This window comes from Drosophila obscura, unplaced genomic scaffold, assembly GCF_018151105.1.
Source record: "Drosophila obscura isolate BZ-5 IFL unplaced genomic scaffold, ASM1815110v1 contig_1, whole genome shotgun sequence".
Taxonomy (NCBI): Eukaryota; Metazoa; Arthropoda; class Insecta; order Diptera; family Drosophilidae; genus Drosophila; species Drosophila obscura.
This window is the reverse complement of record NW_024542679.1, coordinates 2801731-2819861: the sequence shown is the minus strand read 5'-3', so window position 1 is coordinate 2819861 and position 18131 is coordinate 2801731. Positions and strand designations below refer to the sequence as shown.

Below are 18131 nucleotides of genomic sequence, written 5' to 3'. Positions count from 1 at the left end.
AAAACATAACATATCATCTGATAAAACTGTTTACTCGTATTATCATGTGTTATTTATTTGTATTTTCGCGGTAATTACACGTTTCAAGCTTTGAGCTTGAAGTTGAACTTTTGATTGCGTCGCAAGGATAAGGGTATAAGGTGTGATGTATGACGTCACAAAATCCAGAGGTTTTAGGATAAAACCCACCTCACCCACATAATACACAAAATTCATGGTATATTTCATCCTTCAGGCCAGGTGAGCAATGTACGAGGCACTTAAAAAAAGCTTTGCCGTTTTAAACCTGCCATACCTTGCCATGACCCAGTCGAAACAGCACTCAAAACGCACTCCCGACTCATTTCTGCGTTTAAATATGAGCCCAAAAATACCCCAGAAGTATACCGTAAATATACTGACTGACACGATATGAAATGCCTCTATTTCGATATTCGGTTTCATTTTACCAGCAATTTGTTTTTAATATTAATTGTTGTTCTGTAGCAGGCAGCTTTTAAGTGTAGTTCGATATTTCCACTTATTTCCGTGCATGGCGCTCGCCGATAGTCATGTCGACTTAAAACGGAATTTCAAACTAAAAATTAGCTTTGCTCTGTATTACGTTAAAACAAACCTCTTCCCCCGCAGCTAAGAGAAACACATTCGATTTTTGTTTTTCCATCCTTTTCCTTTTGTTACGTTTTATTTATCCGTTTGTTTTTTTTTTTTTTGCATTTTCAAACATTATTAGCTTTTTTTTATTGTTTTTCGCTTTTGTTTAGTATACCCGACAAAAAATTTCAATTTGTTCGTTTTAATTTTTACCACTACGGCGTATCATCTATCATCGGGAGGAACGATCCATACCCATCCTATCCTCCCTCCCGATTCACTCGATCATCTTTCGGTTTCAGTTTCAGTTACAGTTTCCTCGTTTACACTAAATTAACTTTTCAAGTAGGACTTTGCTTTTCATTTCCTTGGTTTATCTCTCTTTCTCTCTCTCTGTTGCGTCTCGCCTTCTCGCATCTCAACCTTAACCACATTCTCTTTTGCTTACAAATATAAATATATAATTTAAGCTTTGTTACGTTCAAGGACTTCTCTTTGTGTGTGTAGAAACTGTACGTTTTTTTTTTCTGTTTTCCAAATGAAAAAGTATTCAAAAATGCATGCAAAGGTTAACTAAATAAATGCCTTCCCCTACCATAACTCTGAATATAGTGTAATGCCTTAATCTTTGCGGTTAAATGGTGGTGTTAAATGGATGCACATTTTAAAAAACACTTTATTACTTTAAAATAACGATTTGCTGTACGATCTGTGGCTCGTGGAACAATATGCTAACTTATAGTGTTTTCTGTTTCTGTTTCTGGTTCCGTTTCTGTTTCTTTGCTTCGTTAATAATCCGTTTAGATAGTTTATATAAATATATATTGTTAATGTATATAGACTTAGAGTACATACGTCTCTGACCCGATCCCCAACTACGCTGCTCGCTGCTATACTCTCTTCTTCGCTCCTATTCTGACTGAATGCGAAGACAGTTTATCAATTGGATATAGTACACATACATGTAGTGGGGGGATAGCGTGAGAGCTTGAGAATTTCTAACTAACTTAGGAGGCAACACAAATCCCACCTGAGAAGACAACGCAAATATCGTAATGGAATCGACATCAACATCGGGAGGCTGTCAATAAATCTGCAAATTAAATTATATATACTGGTATATATAAATATACGACTCTTTTTTTTCTTTTGGGGCTCAACAGCACACTAGAACTGTACAGAATCTGTATGCGGAGGAGAGGAAGGAATCTTTGAGCCTGTGAAGCGAACTACTTTTTGGAGAGTTTTTGGTGTGGCTATCTCTATATAACTCTAGATCCCCGCAATGGACGGGGATACAATCATGTCCATCTTCCTTATACATATAGAAGGATGCCTCATTCCAACATTCCTTACAGAGTCTATATAGCAGCTAAATGTACGACGCTTCATGCTCCACAGTCTCTCCTCCTACTCCCACCCGCCCATGCCATACAGTTCTCGGGATTGCCTGTTTCTTATATACATAAATGATCAGATATATAGTACAGTATAGGGATATATACATATATGTATATGCCTGCCTGCCTGCCTGTCCACCTGCTTCAACTTTTTGCTTACAATTTCTAGAATTTCTGTGTGTGTGTGCTGCTGGCTGGCCCTGGGGTTAAAATTAAAAAACAACGTGTACAACGACACAAAATAAATGGGTCCTTAGCCGTTAACAGATCCTCCTGCCACTGCTCCTTTCTCATCTCCTTCTTCTGCTGTTGCTTACTGCGCCTTTGCCTTGCGCAGATAGGCGGCCTGGTCCTCCGACTGAGTGCCGCCCGAGGAGGAGATGTGGTCCACCGACTGCTTGACCGCATTCTGGCCGGCGAGAGTGGCAGCCATGCGACGGCTCTTGTTGCCGCCCGGCGACAGGTACACCTTGTAGAAGAATCGCGCGAATAGGACAAAGTAGCTAAAGTACATGGCGATAGAGAGGTTTATGTTGCGCTGCGAGATGTTGCACGACTGTGTGCCGTGTGTCTTCAGGAAGCCATTGGCCCACACATTGATCGCACACCCGATTATCATCTGCGTTAGCTGCAGCGACGTGATGATCATGGCGATGAATCGCGGCGGATTGAAGCGTGCCGCCCTCAGGGCATAGTAGCTGTACATCACCGAGTGCACGCAGTAGTTCATCACGATGAACCAGCGCGCCGAGCTGGTGTACTCCGTGTAGCTGAACCACGAGTAGATTAGCACGGTGATGTGGTGGTACCAGTGCAGGAAGATCAGCGGCTGCTTGCGCAGCACAATGAATATCGTGTCCCCCAGCTCCGGCAGCTTGCTCAGCACAAACAGCCAGGTCCAGAAGCCGCACACGCGATCTTGTTCGATGTAGCTGCAGTTTGCGGGAAGAGAAAACGAGAGGGAATATCGGTCAGTGATCGCAAATCGAACGGGTCTCAATCGCCCATCCACCAATCCAGTTTCAAGTGCTCGGGCGTTCATTGTATGCAAAAGCAACCTTGAATCTGATTGCGGATTGGGAATTGGAAGGGATATTGATATGGAATTTGTACTAACCTGGGCACACAGACAGAGTGGAAGAGTCCGTAGTGACGGAGCACATGCAACAGTTCCGGCGCCGTGCGGGCAGCACCCATAATGCTGAACATCGCCAGCATTGTGTTCCATATGATGAGGGGACCACGCAGTTGAAATCTGAAAACAAGAAGGAAAATATAATGTTAAAGATCATATAGGTTAACTCCTGTTTAAAAATTCTAAAAGTTTCTCCAAGGGTGAGAGACACCCCAGACCACCCTACACACAATATTTACCTAAAGCCAATAACAAGTGAGAAATTGCACATGAAAATACAATAAAACGGAAAAAAGTCAACAAGTAAAAACCTTTGACAATTTTTTCAATTATTTTGTTAGCAGCAAACTAGCGTGACAGTCAAAGATCAAGTGCATTATGTACTATATAGTTACATACATATAAGAGCAATATTTGTGCAGTGCAATGACAGCATTAACAACAGCCCAACCCCAACCCTAGCGAAAGGTCACCCGCAATGCGAAACTCCGAGAGAAGTTTGCTCAAGTAATTGATCGCCGAAATGATCCCTGAAAATGGGGGAGTGAAGCTAGGCTATAATCCATAATCCAGACAGAAAATCATTCTATAAATCTGAGCACTGACTGGAGCGTGTGGTTGTTGCTTGTCAGGCCACTTTATGATGTAGCTATCACGATTGTTCGATGCATTTTTAGACACTGTTTTGTCACGAGATCGTGCCGCAGATTGTTTACCCTTCAGGAAGGACAGAACTAGTCATAGACCCATACAGCCATAGAGATTGATAATGACTTTTTATGACTTCCAGCTTCCGGCATTATTTATTAATTTCTTGAATTGTTGGGTCAATGAAATCTAAAGCTTAGGACCACAACAAGCGATAACCTCCCCTCGAAACAATTGCAGAAACAATCAGCCCGGCCACGTGCCTTGAAAGTAGCCAGAATCCCCATTTCTACTATAGAGGAATATATTAAAAGAGCCCAAGGACTGGATTCAATCTTAATGTTTTTAATGATCGACCGCTTAAAAGTTTATTTTGATGGAGGCTCTTTCAAAGAGCTTTTGGGTTTTGGGAACGAGAACGGAAAACGGAGAACGGGGAACGGGGCTAATCACAGAATCTGTCTGGAGGCATATCAGAATCGGAAACTAGTTATTAAATAATGCGCAATCTGTCAGATTTAGCAGCCTAACGGCAGACTAATCAGCAAACCTTATCGATCCCAGCCAGAAACCTCTTAGCCCGCAATATTAGTCATAAAAATCCGCACACAAACACCTGCCCAAAAAAACAAGTTAAGCGGAAAAAAACGAGTGTTATCAGAGAGCAGTGTGATTGTGCGTGATTGTGCGCGGTTTTCCTACCTACAAATATGCATTGTTTTTACACCTGGATGGGGCCATTGTGCGTTTCAGACTAAAGCAACTCTGACGCATAATTCCACAGAATGCAGGAGAAAATGCAGTGTTTGTTCTCTCTCACATTTAAACAGCTCCAAATGAGTCAACGATGAGTTAATCAACAAACAAAAATAGCAATCGATAGCGAGAACTCACGAAACGAAAGCCCAGGAGCCATAAATATTTGTTGTGTAGCGTTGTGCAGTGTAGACGAAGGCGAGCGGCATACAAAAACCTCACTCAAAATGCCAGTCAACGGATTTGCATAGATAAGTCCCACTGTAATAGACAATTAAGCTGCGTTTGTCTCGTACTCGTACACACATATGTGCGGTATGGTGAGGAGGGTTTTCATTCTGGCAGCGGAAGTGTTCAACTAAAGAATTGAGTTCCTTGTGCTCTGAATTCTAGTTTAAGATTTTAAGAAATCATTTCCATTAATCACAATTAAGCTCAATTCCGTGAGAGAAAACACACACACTCGAAGGAAAGGTTCACTTTGGTTTCTATATATGATACTATATTATAGTTCCTCGATTCTAGAGGCTTCCATTTATTGCTATGCCATCACATCCTCCACCAAAAAGGGCTTCAAAAAGCTTTGTTATTCCAGCTCGAACAATTCCCAACTGGTTCTGGCTGCACATGCATGAGGTACCGGCTGCTAGGCCTGTAGCAATTCGTGCCTGAAATTAATGAGTAAGGAAAACCAATCCGCCTTGCTAATCGCTCGGTAGTAATTGGCTTCTAGGCAAAGGGACGGCCCTCAAAAGCCGTTCCTTGAAGCCTAAATTTTTGCACGGGCACAGGTCGCCCCCAACTCTACCGGCACGGACACCATTTGGCGGCAGGAACCGGCGCCTACTTTTGTGTTGGGGAGCGCTGCTGGATGATGACCACCGCCGGTTGGGTGTTTGCGATCTGCCCGATAAAATATATATTTTAATATTTGCTGAGTAATTATGACTGGCAGGGCATCGGCATCTCTTTTTTTCTGTGTGTGTGTGGAGTGGAACTTTCTTTTCTTTCAGCGAAAAATTGCATAAGCAACGAGAGAGAGGAGCGGAGCGGAAATTTTGCAGTCTCACAGACAGAGAGAGAGAGAGAGAGTGAAAACCGGTATTTGGCAAAACATATAAACAAAAGAAGGCATAAAAAAGGGGAGTCAAATGAGAGACAGACAGCGAGAAAGAGAGAGCATTATGCAAGGCAAAGCAGTCTGGGATTATTGTCTGTGGTTGCCAGGGGGGCGGTGCGGTTTATTATTGCAGGGTTTAACAGGGTTGTCGCGATTGTTTGGTTTAGTTTTTGGCATTGGCTTTACAGGTTGATTTTTGCATATAGTTATAAATATTTAATTATGTATATATGTATGTATGAATGATACATATATACATATGTATATCGTTATATGTTTACATACATATATAGCTAGACATTGTCTCACATTTAGTTTTCTTTTGTTTTGTTTTTTGCCAACCTTTTTGTTTGTGGCTTGCAAAATTTCAACTGGGACTGGCGATTATGTTGTGCCATTAATTAAGTTTTTTTTTTTGGTTTTATTTTTTTGTATTTATATTCATTATAATTATTATTCATTATGCTTTGCGGTTCACAGACACACAGATTGGTGTTGTTCGCACAGGCAGTGACCAAGTTTATTTTTGAAACTGTTATCCAAGTTGTGAAAGGCTTACGAAAGACAAATAGATAAGTGGGTTCAAGGGTCCCACACAATCGCAGAGAAGTAGAGTTCTGAAGAATTCTGACGAACTATGTATAAACATCACAGTCTAAAAGCAGATACTAAGGCATTCCGCGACATTTAGATTCAACTTCGTTTCAACTCAAACCCAATGCAAAATTGCTCTACTTGATTCGTAAAAGCTTTATTTTTTTTTTAAATTTATATCTTGACTAAGGTTTTCATGGAAGTTCTGGCCAGGGGCTTCAGGGAGTATATGACTATTTGTTTACTGTAAGGGGTGACACATATGCCAGGTTCCAAGTGCAGCACAACAAATGACAGAATTTTGTCAACAGAAATACCAAATTTAGTAGCTACAAAAACCAGTTGGGATTTAATGAGGGGCTATCGATGGATGGGGAACGGAACGAAAGCAGGTGGAAAGTAAAAGTGTAAATGTGGCATGATTCCACGATTCCAGAGAGAGAGAGAGAAAAAGATGCTGTAGAGGAAACGAGAGCAAAGGGCAGACAGACACAGACAGCGCTCTCTTTCGGCGAGAGATCTCGTGGCGGAAGATCCAAAGAGACAAACCAGAGGTGGAAAGCCTATAAAGAAATTCGGTCTTTTTTTTTTGTGTTGACATACTTTAACCAGATTTGCTCGTCACTCACCTTCCACCACTCCCCTTGCTTGTGTTTGCTTTAACGGTTGTTGTTAATTTCTTCTTTAATACATAAACATACATACATACACACATATCTATAGTATATGCATATGTATGCATGCACATTCCTATAAAGTAGTCTCCACCGAATAAAAAAGTAACAACAAAGTAAATTCAAATAAAGTTTCACTTTCTGGCGATGATTTCTTTCCCTTATTTTTTTGTTTGGTCTGTAATTGTCTACTAAATGCTGCCTTGTAATTGCTAATTGCGAGTGTAATTGCATTTGTTGAACTCGACACGACAACCCCACAACACACCAGACACTACTCTTCACCCTTCCCTTCCCACACTCAAAACGCTGAACCCAAAGTCAAGTCAAGTCATCGCCTGCGCTGTGCTGCGCTGCAATTATCTATTAATTCGCAAATTGTTATACAATTGCTGCAAATCAATTGCAAAACTTCCGCATATTCGCATTTTCCCCAAGTCATTTTCTGGACACACTGTGCGCTACGAGGATTGCGTGCTGGAACCCATTTTAAGGGACATTATTATATCGAGAGAGAGCAAAGGGGTTAAATGGGTGGGAGGGTGTACACTGTACTGTGTACACTAGGTCGGGTAAAAAAAAAACAAGTGGTAAGCGTCTACCAGAATCGGCATCTACGAAGAATTCTAAGAATCTTTCACCAAGAAACTATGTGTTTTAAATCAATTCCTAGCCCCCGCTGAGATGCATTGATATGGATATGTGATATTTTAAGGAATTTAAGTATTAAATAAAATAACAAGCCGTGTACTGGGGCTCATTTCAGCAAGTGGGAGCCAAAAGTCGAACTTTTTAACGTTGTTCGGTCTGAAATTTAAAATATGTATGTACTTAAAACTACAAAGCAAATGTAGATAATAAAATTAATGTGGACATTTCATTAGAAAGGGCGTAACCCCTTTCATTCATATGCAAAAATGAAAAAAAATATATATATGTGTACATATATTTTATGAATGTGAAAAATGCAATATTATTTTTATAGTTTCTTGGCAAATTCTGCCGCCCCTTGTGTGCACTTACACCCATGCCCACTGTCTGAGCTCCGATTATTTCATTTGCTGATACAAAATAAAACAGAGAAATTTCACAGGAAGAACGCCAAGGAATGACTCAATTCATCAAAATATAACATGATTATACAATCCACACACATGCATACACATTCCATAGACTGGTGTACATGCATATATATTTACAGATACTTTTGTATGCACGCCCATTAATTTGCACTCCCAAAAAGTAGACACACTCAAAGTCTAAGGTTCGCCACAGGTCAAGAGAGTTTACCGTTTGGCTAGCAAGTGATAAATGTCACACATGGAGCCACAAATTATTCGCAAACCCTTTAATAGATATTTTCACACACTCTCTCTCTCTCTATCTGTGTCTTTTTATTTGCAATTTTTCGTTTCGTTCAGTGTAGTTTTTTCACACGAACATCTACAAAATAGAATGTCCTGCCTGCCTGGTAGTACAGTCATCATGTCCGGTCCTGTCCTGTTCTGTCCCCTGTCCAATAGTTGTTTCAAATGTAGCATTGTCTAACCCTAGCATGGGGGTGACACACCCACTTCTTGCATGTCTCGTAAGCGCTCCCCTCCCCAGAGTGAGAGAAGGAGAAGTTTCTGTTCTGTGTGTACTTTGTACCTCAAACGAAACGGTGGTATGAAGTACGCGAGTATGTAAAACGGGGTACCAATATGACATGGCATGGCATGGTATCGTATTGGTATGCACCACAATTCTAATCAGTTTAATGACTTTAATGGCTGCTTGAAGTGGGTGAAAAAAAAAAACACCATTCTGGTGTTGGTTTGGGGCTGCAGGCCAGTGCGATGGTAACCCAATTCTACGTGTAGTTTGCTCTTTGAATATGCATGGAATGGATGTACAAATGCAGCCCACATATTGGACACATATAGGCACAGTGAAAGCTCTCATAAGCGAAAAGTATTTAATTTTCCAGCGTTACAAATTGGAATACAGGAATACACCAGACATTTTCTTTGCAGACAAGCCGATCCGCTTGTGGAATGACCACTGTATGCGTTGTACAATCAATCCCTCGCACATTTTTTCTTCTGAATCATGGCACAAATGATATCATAAGCAATTACGACCGGCCGAACAGCACTAAAAATGTGTGTGTGGGGGAATATATGTTTGGGGAGCGCACTGCCAGGCCTGGCGCACTGTTTCGTGTTCGGCGACGGTGCTGGGGCCGGTACCTGGGTCTGGTTGATAACAACAATGTGTTCCCCATACACAGTGCCCCGAGGGCGACGGATGGCCTTTCCCGCGCTGAAGCCTCGTGGAGCACGGAGACAGTCCCACTGATAACGCAACAGTCCGCTGTCTATAGGTATGCGCATAGCGATATAGTAGTTGCGATTTGATATCTACACCGAATCAGTGGACAAACACGAAATCACAGACCTCAAAGCTCTAAACCCAAAATTAAGAGTACGCTGAAGCGCACGTGGGTGAGGCGTTGCAGCAGTTACCCCCCAAAAAGGTGACGCAGGTTTCTGGGCAAAGATCCACAATCCACTCCAAGCACTTTTCACCGACCCTCTATCGAGTGCCCCACAAGCTCCCACACCCCTACTTCCCGGATTGTTGCGTTCAATTCACACCTTTCTGTACATTTTGTTGGCTTTCGTCTATCCGCGGCATGAGCGTAAATATTTAAACGGCATCTCCACAAAATATTAAAGTGTAAAGTAAAGTTAACAAAAAATTGCCGACAGATCCAGCCAATCCATCTAATGTCTGAGCCAAGGGCCAAGCCTCTTTCAAACTCAAGGGGCGTGTGTGCATGGAATGTGAAACTAAATATTATATACAAGTATTTTCGGGTTGGCAAGTGATGAGTTCAAGCTTAAGGTTTATCTATTGAGATTTGAATGAGTGAATCAAGCTGTCAAGGCTGTAAAAACGCTTCACAGACCCACATAAAGTGGGTCTCAAAAATGTGTTCTACCATAGAACCTTCCTAGTAATTACAGAGCTTTACAAGCTGTACGAAAATTCTAGAATATATCCTTTTAAACGGGCAGAAAACCATCCCAAAACAGTTGACAGTCCGTGCAAATTATGATCTAACCAAAAACGAAAAGACTGGAGTAAGCCCCCATAGATGGCATGTCGCGAGCGTAACTTAATTTGGTCACAAAACTTGATGACGACAATTAGAAATAGGGAAAGATACAGCAGCAAAACAAAAGGCAGAATGAGCCAGAGCCAGAACCAAAACGGAACGAAACGAAACAATCGTCAAACACGCAGCACAGACAATCACAGCGACAATCACGGTTTGCTTATGCTTGCTTACATTTCTGAAAATTGCAAAATACGATGTGAAAACTTTTGGAACTAGCTTCGTTTTGGTTTTATCTTTCCCTTTGCATGTGCGCCCTGCTTGGTAAATCTTTTTCCGGTGATTTTGTTCGCAAGTGGAAATGTGATTCGACGTTCGATTGTCGGGTGACTGTCAGGCTTGGAGTGGACTCTCGAGGGGCGGCATGCCTTGACGGCTTAATATTAAGATATTGATTAGCTGTAATCTTATATAATTACATGGTGAAACTCAACAGCTGCCCGCGACTACAAAAATCGCACACTTGTGCTCTCAAATCATACGAGAAATTAAATGAAAGCAACAAAAAAGCAAATCAGAAGGGAAATGATTCGGCATTACGCCAATCGGATACCCATCAATTGAAGCAGATGTACTCGCAGATGATAAATATTGATAGATTGCAATTGGGGATGCTTTTTGTTGATTAACACCTGTCTATATATAATTATGATTCTAATATATAATCAGAGATCTATGTCTATATAGCAAAAACAAACCCCATCTAAATGACATTCATAGCGGGCTATTATATGCTTGTAAAAATAGTTTACTCTAAATTGCACCAAACCCAGCCTCGCAAAATGGAGCGTACAATATACCCATGTTCGCTGGGAGTACCCTGCATAAATAGTTATGGCTCACGGAAAATTGAATGAAGTCAGCGGGCTGTCGGAGCGAGACAGACCTACTCCTATAGCCGGTTAATGTACTGTAGAGGGAGATAGATATGCGTTAGAGAACAACTACGGTTGCCAGCAGCTGCTGGTCAAAGTCAAATTTCCATGTGGGCGTTGGAGATGTGTGATTGCAATTAGCGGAGGAGAACAATCCCACAAAAGAGATAATATAGACAGAGGGGGAGAGACAGGCGGAGAGCTCCAGGTCAAGGTTCAAGCAATGCAAAAGTTCTTGAGACATGAGAATAATGCAGACTCTGCACCGAAGCTGGAATGGGCTGGGAAACACATGTCTCTGTTGTGTTTTTAAGCTATTAGGTGCATATACATACATACATAAATATGTATATAAGGTATTTTTAAGACTCACCTTGGACGATTTTGCATAAAGTGCTGACCACCGAATATCACAAGCATGTAGATGCCGCAGTAGTAGAACACCCATGTCCAGTTCTCCAGCATCCATTTGCGTGTCCGCTGGTGTATGAAATCGTTCTCGAAATCGAAAATATACGAGTAGTTGGGCGTCACGCTAATGTCCATGTTGATCATTTTGGTGGGTGTGGTGGGTGGTCTGGTGCGTTGCTGGTGGTTATTATGTTGGGATCAGGTTCTGGTTCTGGCTCTGGCGCTGGTTCAGGTGTAGCTGTGGGGAAAGTCGATTTTAGATTCTCGATTAGATTGAAATGGAATGGATAGTGTATATTGTTTCACTGGAGACTATGCCTATGCCACTATGCCTTGCATTTTAATTCCACTCTCGGAATGGGGAATTTTTCGAACCCAGCCCAACCCGTTTTTGTAAGCTTTAACTTCAATTCACTTTAATCTCCCGCTCACACGAACATGTAAACACAAACTCTCAAGCTTAAAGCGCGCATTGTCGCGCATAAATTTCCTCAGACCTCAGATTGCCTTGGCGACCTTCCTTTCCCCTTTGGTCCACCTGACACCTCCTTCCCCTGGATTCCATTGATTTTGCAAAAATAAAACCGTTGTTTCACCAGCATCAGCCATTAGCACTCTCTCCATCTCGCTCTGCCGCCTGCAGTCGCCCGCACAAGTGCATCCCATTCATGAATGGCGCACGCTTTATGGTCATCTTCCTTTTCACACCTTCATCTCTGTTTTCTGTGCGTTCATAGATACACAAACAACTATCACTAGAGCCGATTGAGTGTGTGGGTGGGTGGGTGGGTGGTGGTGGTAGTGGGAGAGCGACAGTCTGGTGGCCATCCTCTCGTTCGAAAAGCATAAGCAGAAGCGGTGCCGGTGGTGGCAGCGGGCCGGCATAAGGGAGTGGGAAATATTTGAATTCCTAATTGCATGCCAGACACGCGACTTCACACACATACTCTATCTCACTCGCACACCAACGTAGTCATTTCATTTTGCTGTAAGCTTCGCTTTTAACGGCAAAGCTTAACATATCCGGTTTTTTTCGCAGCGCTTTCATAAATTTCTAGTGAAACTTTTCGTGGCCCTAGCGGTTTTTTGGATTGTTTTATTTTATGCTTTGAAAAAACATCACACCATTATTTATGCCGCAGCGCTCTCTTCCCTCTGTCTCTCTCTCTTTCTCACACACTTATCTATGTTGCAAAAAACGCGTGTTTCTGTTTTACATTCATCTTCTGCTCTTGGTGGCACTCTCTCTCTCTCAAAATTGGATGCTACGCAGACGATGTAATCGATTTGAACACACAAACATGGATTATGTACGGATAAAAATACATGTTAAATCAGCAAAAGCCAGCCTGGCGAATTATCAGCTCTCTTTCGCTCTCTTTTTGCCTTGCCACAGCATCGAGCAGCCTCAACAGGGTGGGGGAGGGAAAAGAAGAAGCAAAACCACCACAAAAAACATCAACGAGACACGGGATTTGGATTGGATTTATAACTAAAACTAGCACTTTTTAACCGATATTTACTTTTGAACTGGTATTATTGCAATACCAATATGCCCTGCGAGAGCCAAAATTTGTTATTGGGGCTTTCAACGCACGCGCTACACTTTTATATATACACTTTATACACTTCTTGGCGGGGCCAGCCGGTAGAGGTGTCAATCCATCGAGGGCACTATCGATAGTATCGATATTTTACTGCTAGTCTCTACTATCGACGGTTTTCCGACTATCATGATAGTATCGAGCTACAGTCGTTGCGCTTTTGATATGTTTGGATTGGCTGCTATAAAATACGAAGACAAATTTGTAAAAAAAATCGACAGGTGGCATCTAATTTTTACAATGGACAAGTTCCTAAAAAGTTTCAATGGTTTTTTAATAACAATTTGAGCCCGATACTATCACGATAGTATCCATTGTTTTTTCAAAACATTCGACGTTGATATTCCTCGATTTTGATATTCCGTTTAATATTACTAGCTAGTTGGCCCTCTCAACACTTAACAAATAATTTTATCCGATAGATACATAAATTTTGTTCAGCATTGGTTAGTTTTTAGAACTCTTTTTCATTGGATTGTTTACATATTAAGGTTCAAACAAAAGCGGCCAAAGCATAAAACGTAAATGTTGACTAAATGTGACGTCAGTGTTGCTGGTCAACCAAGTATCTTCTATGCGTATGTACTTTTGTATACCTTATTTCTTTTAATTGGTGTTAATTGTTTTGTTCCAAGCTAAAGTGAAACATTATTTATGATTTTATATTTTTATATTAATGCACATGTTTGTGTGTTATAAATACATTTATCCCGGTTCTGATACCTATTATTGGAACCCGTGAGCTGCCAAATTTAGTTAATATCTTGAAAACAAAGCCTGAGTAGTTTCTGCATTAATTGGAGCCTGATATTACAAGCAATATCTCAAGTCCATTATATCCATTTTCCCAAGGTATTCAGATATGTTGCTCATTTCGTGCCAAAGTTGCACAACAATGTTGCTTATTCATTTCCCCCATGTTGCTGAAATTTTTCCCATGCAAATCAAATGTATCATACGTGAACGCGCATGGAATGACGCAACAATGAATCTTTATTCCACACGCGTTCCCGTAAGATACATTTGATTTTGTATGGGAAAAATTTCAGCAACATGCTGCCACACCACGAAAATGAGGGGAAAGTCTCCACAAAAACACTCTATTCTCCACTGAAAAGAAAGCACTCTCCACGAATTGAGAGCAAATTTTGCAAACTCTCCACGAATTGAGAACGAAAAATGTCAGTATTTTTGGTGCGCTAAATTGAGTTTGGCGGTCAATTTGAAATGTGTCTTAATATTTGGAAAAATAAATATTTCACTTGATTTGTTTTTTCGAGTGACCTCAGAAACCTCAGAAACCGAGAACCAGTAACCAGTAAATAAAAAAAAAAAAATAACAAAATATACCGCCCGACCCTCAGAAACATATCATCTCATTTTTATAATAAACCAAACTTAGGTGCGGAAAATAATACTGCTTATGAATTGCTTATTCTTCTTGTCCATACCTTTCCTCCCATAACCCGTGCGGTTCCAAGCTTTCGCTCGCAAACTCATTTTTGCGCTTCAAGTATGAGTTGCAAAAATACCAAAGAAATATACCAAGGCACCAGTTAGATCGATGGTAATATAATTTTTTATAGTACACTACAGTATTAATACATACCAGTAAATATATACATATTCATAAGGAAATGAGTCAAGAAAGTGGAAAATTTATCGGAATTTTGTACATGAACCGATGATGAAGTTTATATTTGGCGGCACTTTGCCGAATGGTTCCGGTTCCACAAAATAGTTCAGCTTAACGCATTTTTAAATTTAAATTAAAAAATATAACTAACTTTGATTTTTCAAGCTTGGAGTTTCTTTTTAATAAATCAGGGCAGCCAAAAGGCGATTCATAGCAAGGTGTGTAGATTTGTAGTTTAGGTATTGCCAGGTGATATTGAGACTCGCTGCCCGACTGGGATCAGACACCAAATACTTGAAACTAATAAATTAAACCACGCTCCATATAGTTTTTTCTTTTTAATTTTGAGATTATATATATATAATAATTAGATTTACATTCATTTCTGTATCATTTTACTTGTTTTATTTTAGAAATAAAGTAAGCATTTATTACTAATTCTTTTATTCATTTGCTTTTCTGCTGTTTTTTAGATTTGCATTTTAGTGCAGCTTTGTTTTCCATTTCGTTTTGATGAACATTATTAGATACGGGGTAATGGGACATACAATACAATCATTTTCATAACACAAAAACAAACAATATTTTAAATATAATATTTCATAATGAGACGGTGTGTACTACGTTCCGATTCCTTTTGCTGTGTGTTGGAGGAATCGAGGGAGGGAGGGATGTAGGTTGAGAGATATTTAAGAAAACAACACAAAAACTAGACTCCATCTAATTTAAAATATTTGAAAATAATCCATTCATTGTGTGGGGAAATTAGAGATATTCAGATATATTGCAACGTGACCACTTTTAATATTGAAGCTTGTTAAAAACACAAAGGAAATGCACCCACAGTACAACAAGCGAAGGAGATTGTTTGTTAATTGGTTTTTATCATTGTTAACATGCTACGATTTATAGAATTTTGGTTTAATTTATGCTTCTCTTCTTCTACCCGATTCAATTCGATTAGCTTCGTTTCTTCCTTGTTTTTAGTTTTTCTCATTTTCATTGCTCTGTATAAAAGTTCAGTAAAAAATGCATCTTAACTAATTTCTCGTTTGTAATTCCCTTCCAATTGGTTTTATTATAAGGTAGCGCTCTCCTTATAAACGTCATGGTGCATCCGTCATTTCTTTCAATTACATTAATTATCCATCAATTGTTGTAAGCATTGTTTTGTTTGTGTTGCTTTCGGCTTTATTTTACATTAAATCAGTTATAATTGCTCCGGCTGCGGCTTATAACATTCGTTCTGCTCTAATATTATTTAATTTTTTTTACTTTGTTTTTATCACTTAGTTTTTACAATGGCGTTTTTTTATTTTGCTTTGCTTTGCTTTGTTCTCCATAAAAATGAGCATACAGACAATAAATTTCCCTCTGCTTTCCACACTTTCATTAATCAGAAACGCACAAATAAATTCTATTTGATAATACCAAGAACAAAAACTAATTGCATATATTTATTCATTAATATATACTATATATATATACGTGGTTTTCCATTGCAAAAATTCGATATACATATGTGTATTTTCGGTTGCTGCGTTGCCTGTTTTTTTTTTTCAACTTAAGTTTAACTTGAAAGCGAAATCATACTCGAAACGACATTTGAAATGGATTTGAATCGTGTGTGTGGTTGTGTGTGTTTGCGATTGTGTGTGGATCCATCTGGATAGTGGATAGCAGCACACCATCTATGGGACTCAGGGTTCAGCTATGTAACGTCAATATACATACATCATCGAAAGGATATAGATCGTTGATTTCTGTTTCCGTTCCGTTCCTTTCCGATCTGTTCTGACGAAAAAACCTCTGCGAGTGAGCTTGACATTTTCGTTTCTAAATATTAAATAGATTATTTTAATATATATATATAGGCTCGCTTCGCACATCGCCTCCGAGTGGATCGAGTTTTCTTAGCACATTTACTAATTGAAACGTTGTCGTGGTGAATTTTCATAAGCACAAGTTCATGATTGTTTGTGTGGTTTGTGGTGTGGTGATGAATGTTGGTGTTTTGAATTGTTTCTCTTCTCTATAGGATATCATTTTCATCTTCATTATCTCATCTCATCTCACTTAACTTTTAACTTCACTAATTATCTTCGTTATGTGTGGGTGTTGTGTGGGTGTGTATGTTCTCTTTAGATATTTTGTTGCTTTGTTGTAAAATAAGAAGAAAATGTTTTATGCATTGCTGGTTGAGCAAATCGATCGCCTTTTGGGTTGGGTTGGGTTGGGTTGGGTCGATCGATGGCTGCCAAGATCATTAGAGCAGAGCAGAGTGCTTTACCAATTGGCCATGCCTGGCTTGTTGAGCGTCATAAAGTAGATTTGACACGATGAAGCACCTTTGGCACTGCTGAAGAATACTTTGTCGTTGCGCTCGCAAAGGAATTTCAAGCGCTGCGCCTTCTTGTGCATAAACACACCATCCAAATGGCCGCTCTCAACGGAACGTATCTGCAACAACAAACGGTATGCCATTAAAAACCATTTAAAAGTGGATTTCTATTCAATGCACACTCACCTCTATTGCTTTGTTGCCCCAGCCCATTATTTGCCCAGTGCCAATGTATGCCACTGAGGTGGGCATCTCTCCCCACTGCAAAATGAAAACAAAAGAAACCAAGTGTTAGTCATAATCAATGGTTAACGGATTATCGCTATGTGAGTAGTACTACTTGCCTGGAGGACAATATTCTTGGAAACACGACCCACAGTGTTCACATAGACACCTTCATTGTCGTAGCACAGCAGCAGTTGCATCCCATTGGAGTTCGGAAGCGCCACAATACAATGCGGAATGATTGCACCCTGAGTCTGAAAGTAATTGGTTAATTCACGGGCAAAGAATGTCGTCTCCCAGTCGGTTAAAGCTTACATGTTTGGGAAGATATATGTCGTATACTTCAGCTGAATCCAAATCAACCGCATGGAAACCCTCGGCCGAGCCATAAATCACCTTCAGTCTCGACTGATCTTCAATTGTGAGATCGACCAAAAGCGGGCGATGTTCCAATTCACCAAAATTCTACGATAAATCAACATATGTAAATTGTTATTACAAAATAAACTTAAAGAGAGTGAGAGACGTACCTTAAATGCCATAAATTTGTGATATGGTTTGGGAGCCCATGCATATATTTCAATAGAGTCTTTTAATGCAATCACTAGGAACTTAATCCTTTCGTATTTGACAATCTTAAAATGTACAGCACCTTGTAGATCACCCACATTAATCCAGCCATTGCGACGCTCCACTTGCTATCGGATTAAACATACAAATTACAAATACACATTCCGTTGGGGATATTCGGCTCGGACTCACATCGGAGAGTCCATCGGTGCGCAAGATTTTCGACTTAAGCCAGGACAAGTAGTAGACACGCACGCGATTCTTCTTGCCGGATATGGTAACCAATATGTTTTGACCCTCTAGCACTTCCATTTGCTGGAAGCGGCGTCTTGAGATGAGTTGATAGACCTGCAAATCAATGCATTAGTGTATTAGCGTATAGTTT

General features: G+C 40.2%; 2 protein-coding genes and 1 non-coding gene across 6 annotated transcripts in view; 1 reads left to right on the top strand and 2 right to left on the bottom strand.

The window, feature by feature from the left end:
- Window positions 1–743: 743 nt before the first annotated feature.
- Window positions 744–13002, bottom strand: LOC111077368 (elongation of very long chain fatty acids protein 6). The gene is made up of 4 exons (XM_041593733.1): window positions 12894–13002; window positions 11333–11608; window positions 3112–3249; window positions 744–2926 (listed from the first exon to the last, which is right to left on the bottom strand). Exons 2-4 carry the CDS (start codon window positions 11512–11514, stop codon window positions 2308–2310), a joined length of 939 nt encoding a protein of 312 aa, XP_041449667.1. The 5' UTR covers window positions 11515–11608; window positions 12894–13002; the 3' UTR covers window positions 744–2307.
- On the top strand, window positions 5198–5408 carry LOC121404785. The gene has a single exon (XR_005968215.1). It is a non-coding gene; the product is annotated as a U12 minor spliceosomal RNA (small nuclear RNA).
- A 2900-nt stretch (window positions 13003–15902) lies between the features above and the next one.
- Window positions 15903–18131, bottom strand: part of LOC111077369 (serine/threonine-protein kinase mig-15) — a 36227-nt gene continuing 33998 nt past the window's right edge. For 3 of the 4 annotated variants that reach the window (XM_022371620.2, XM_022371617.2, XM_022371619.2), the window contains 6 exons: window positions 17939–18094; window positions 17707–17874; window positions 17492–17641; window positions 17296–17430; window positions 17138–17212; window positions 15903–17070 (listed from right to left, as the gene is read on the bottom strand). In XM_022371620.2, coding sequence (XP_022227312.2) covers window positions 16897–17070; window positions 17138–17212; window positions 17296–17430; window positions 17492–17641; window positions 17707–17874; window positions 17939–18094 — 858 coding nt within the window. In that variant the 3' untranslated portion in view covers window positions 15903–16896. The remainder of the gene's footprint in view (window positions 17071–17137; window positions 17213–17295; window positions 17431–17491; window positions 17642–17706; window positions 17875–17938; window positions 18095–18131) is intronic. The other variant, XM_022371618.2, reaches the window with a different exon arrangement.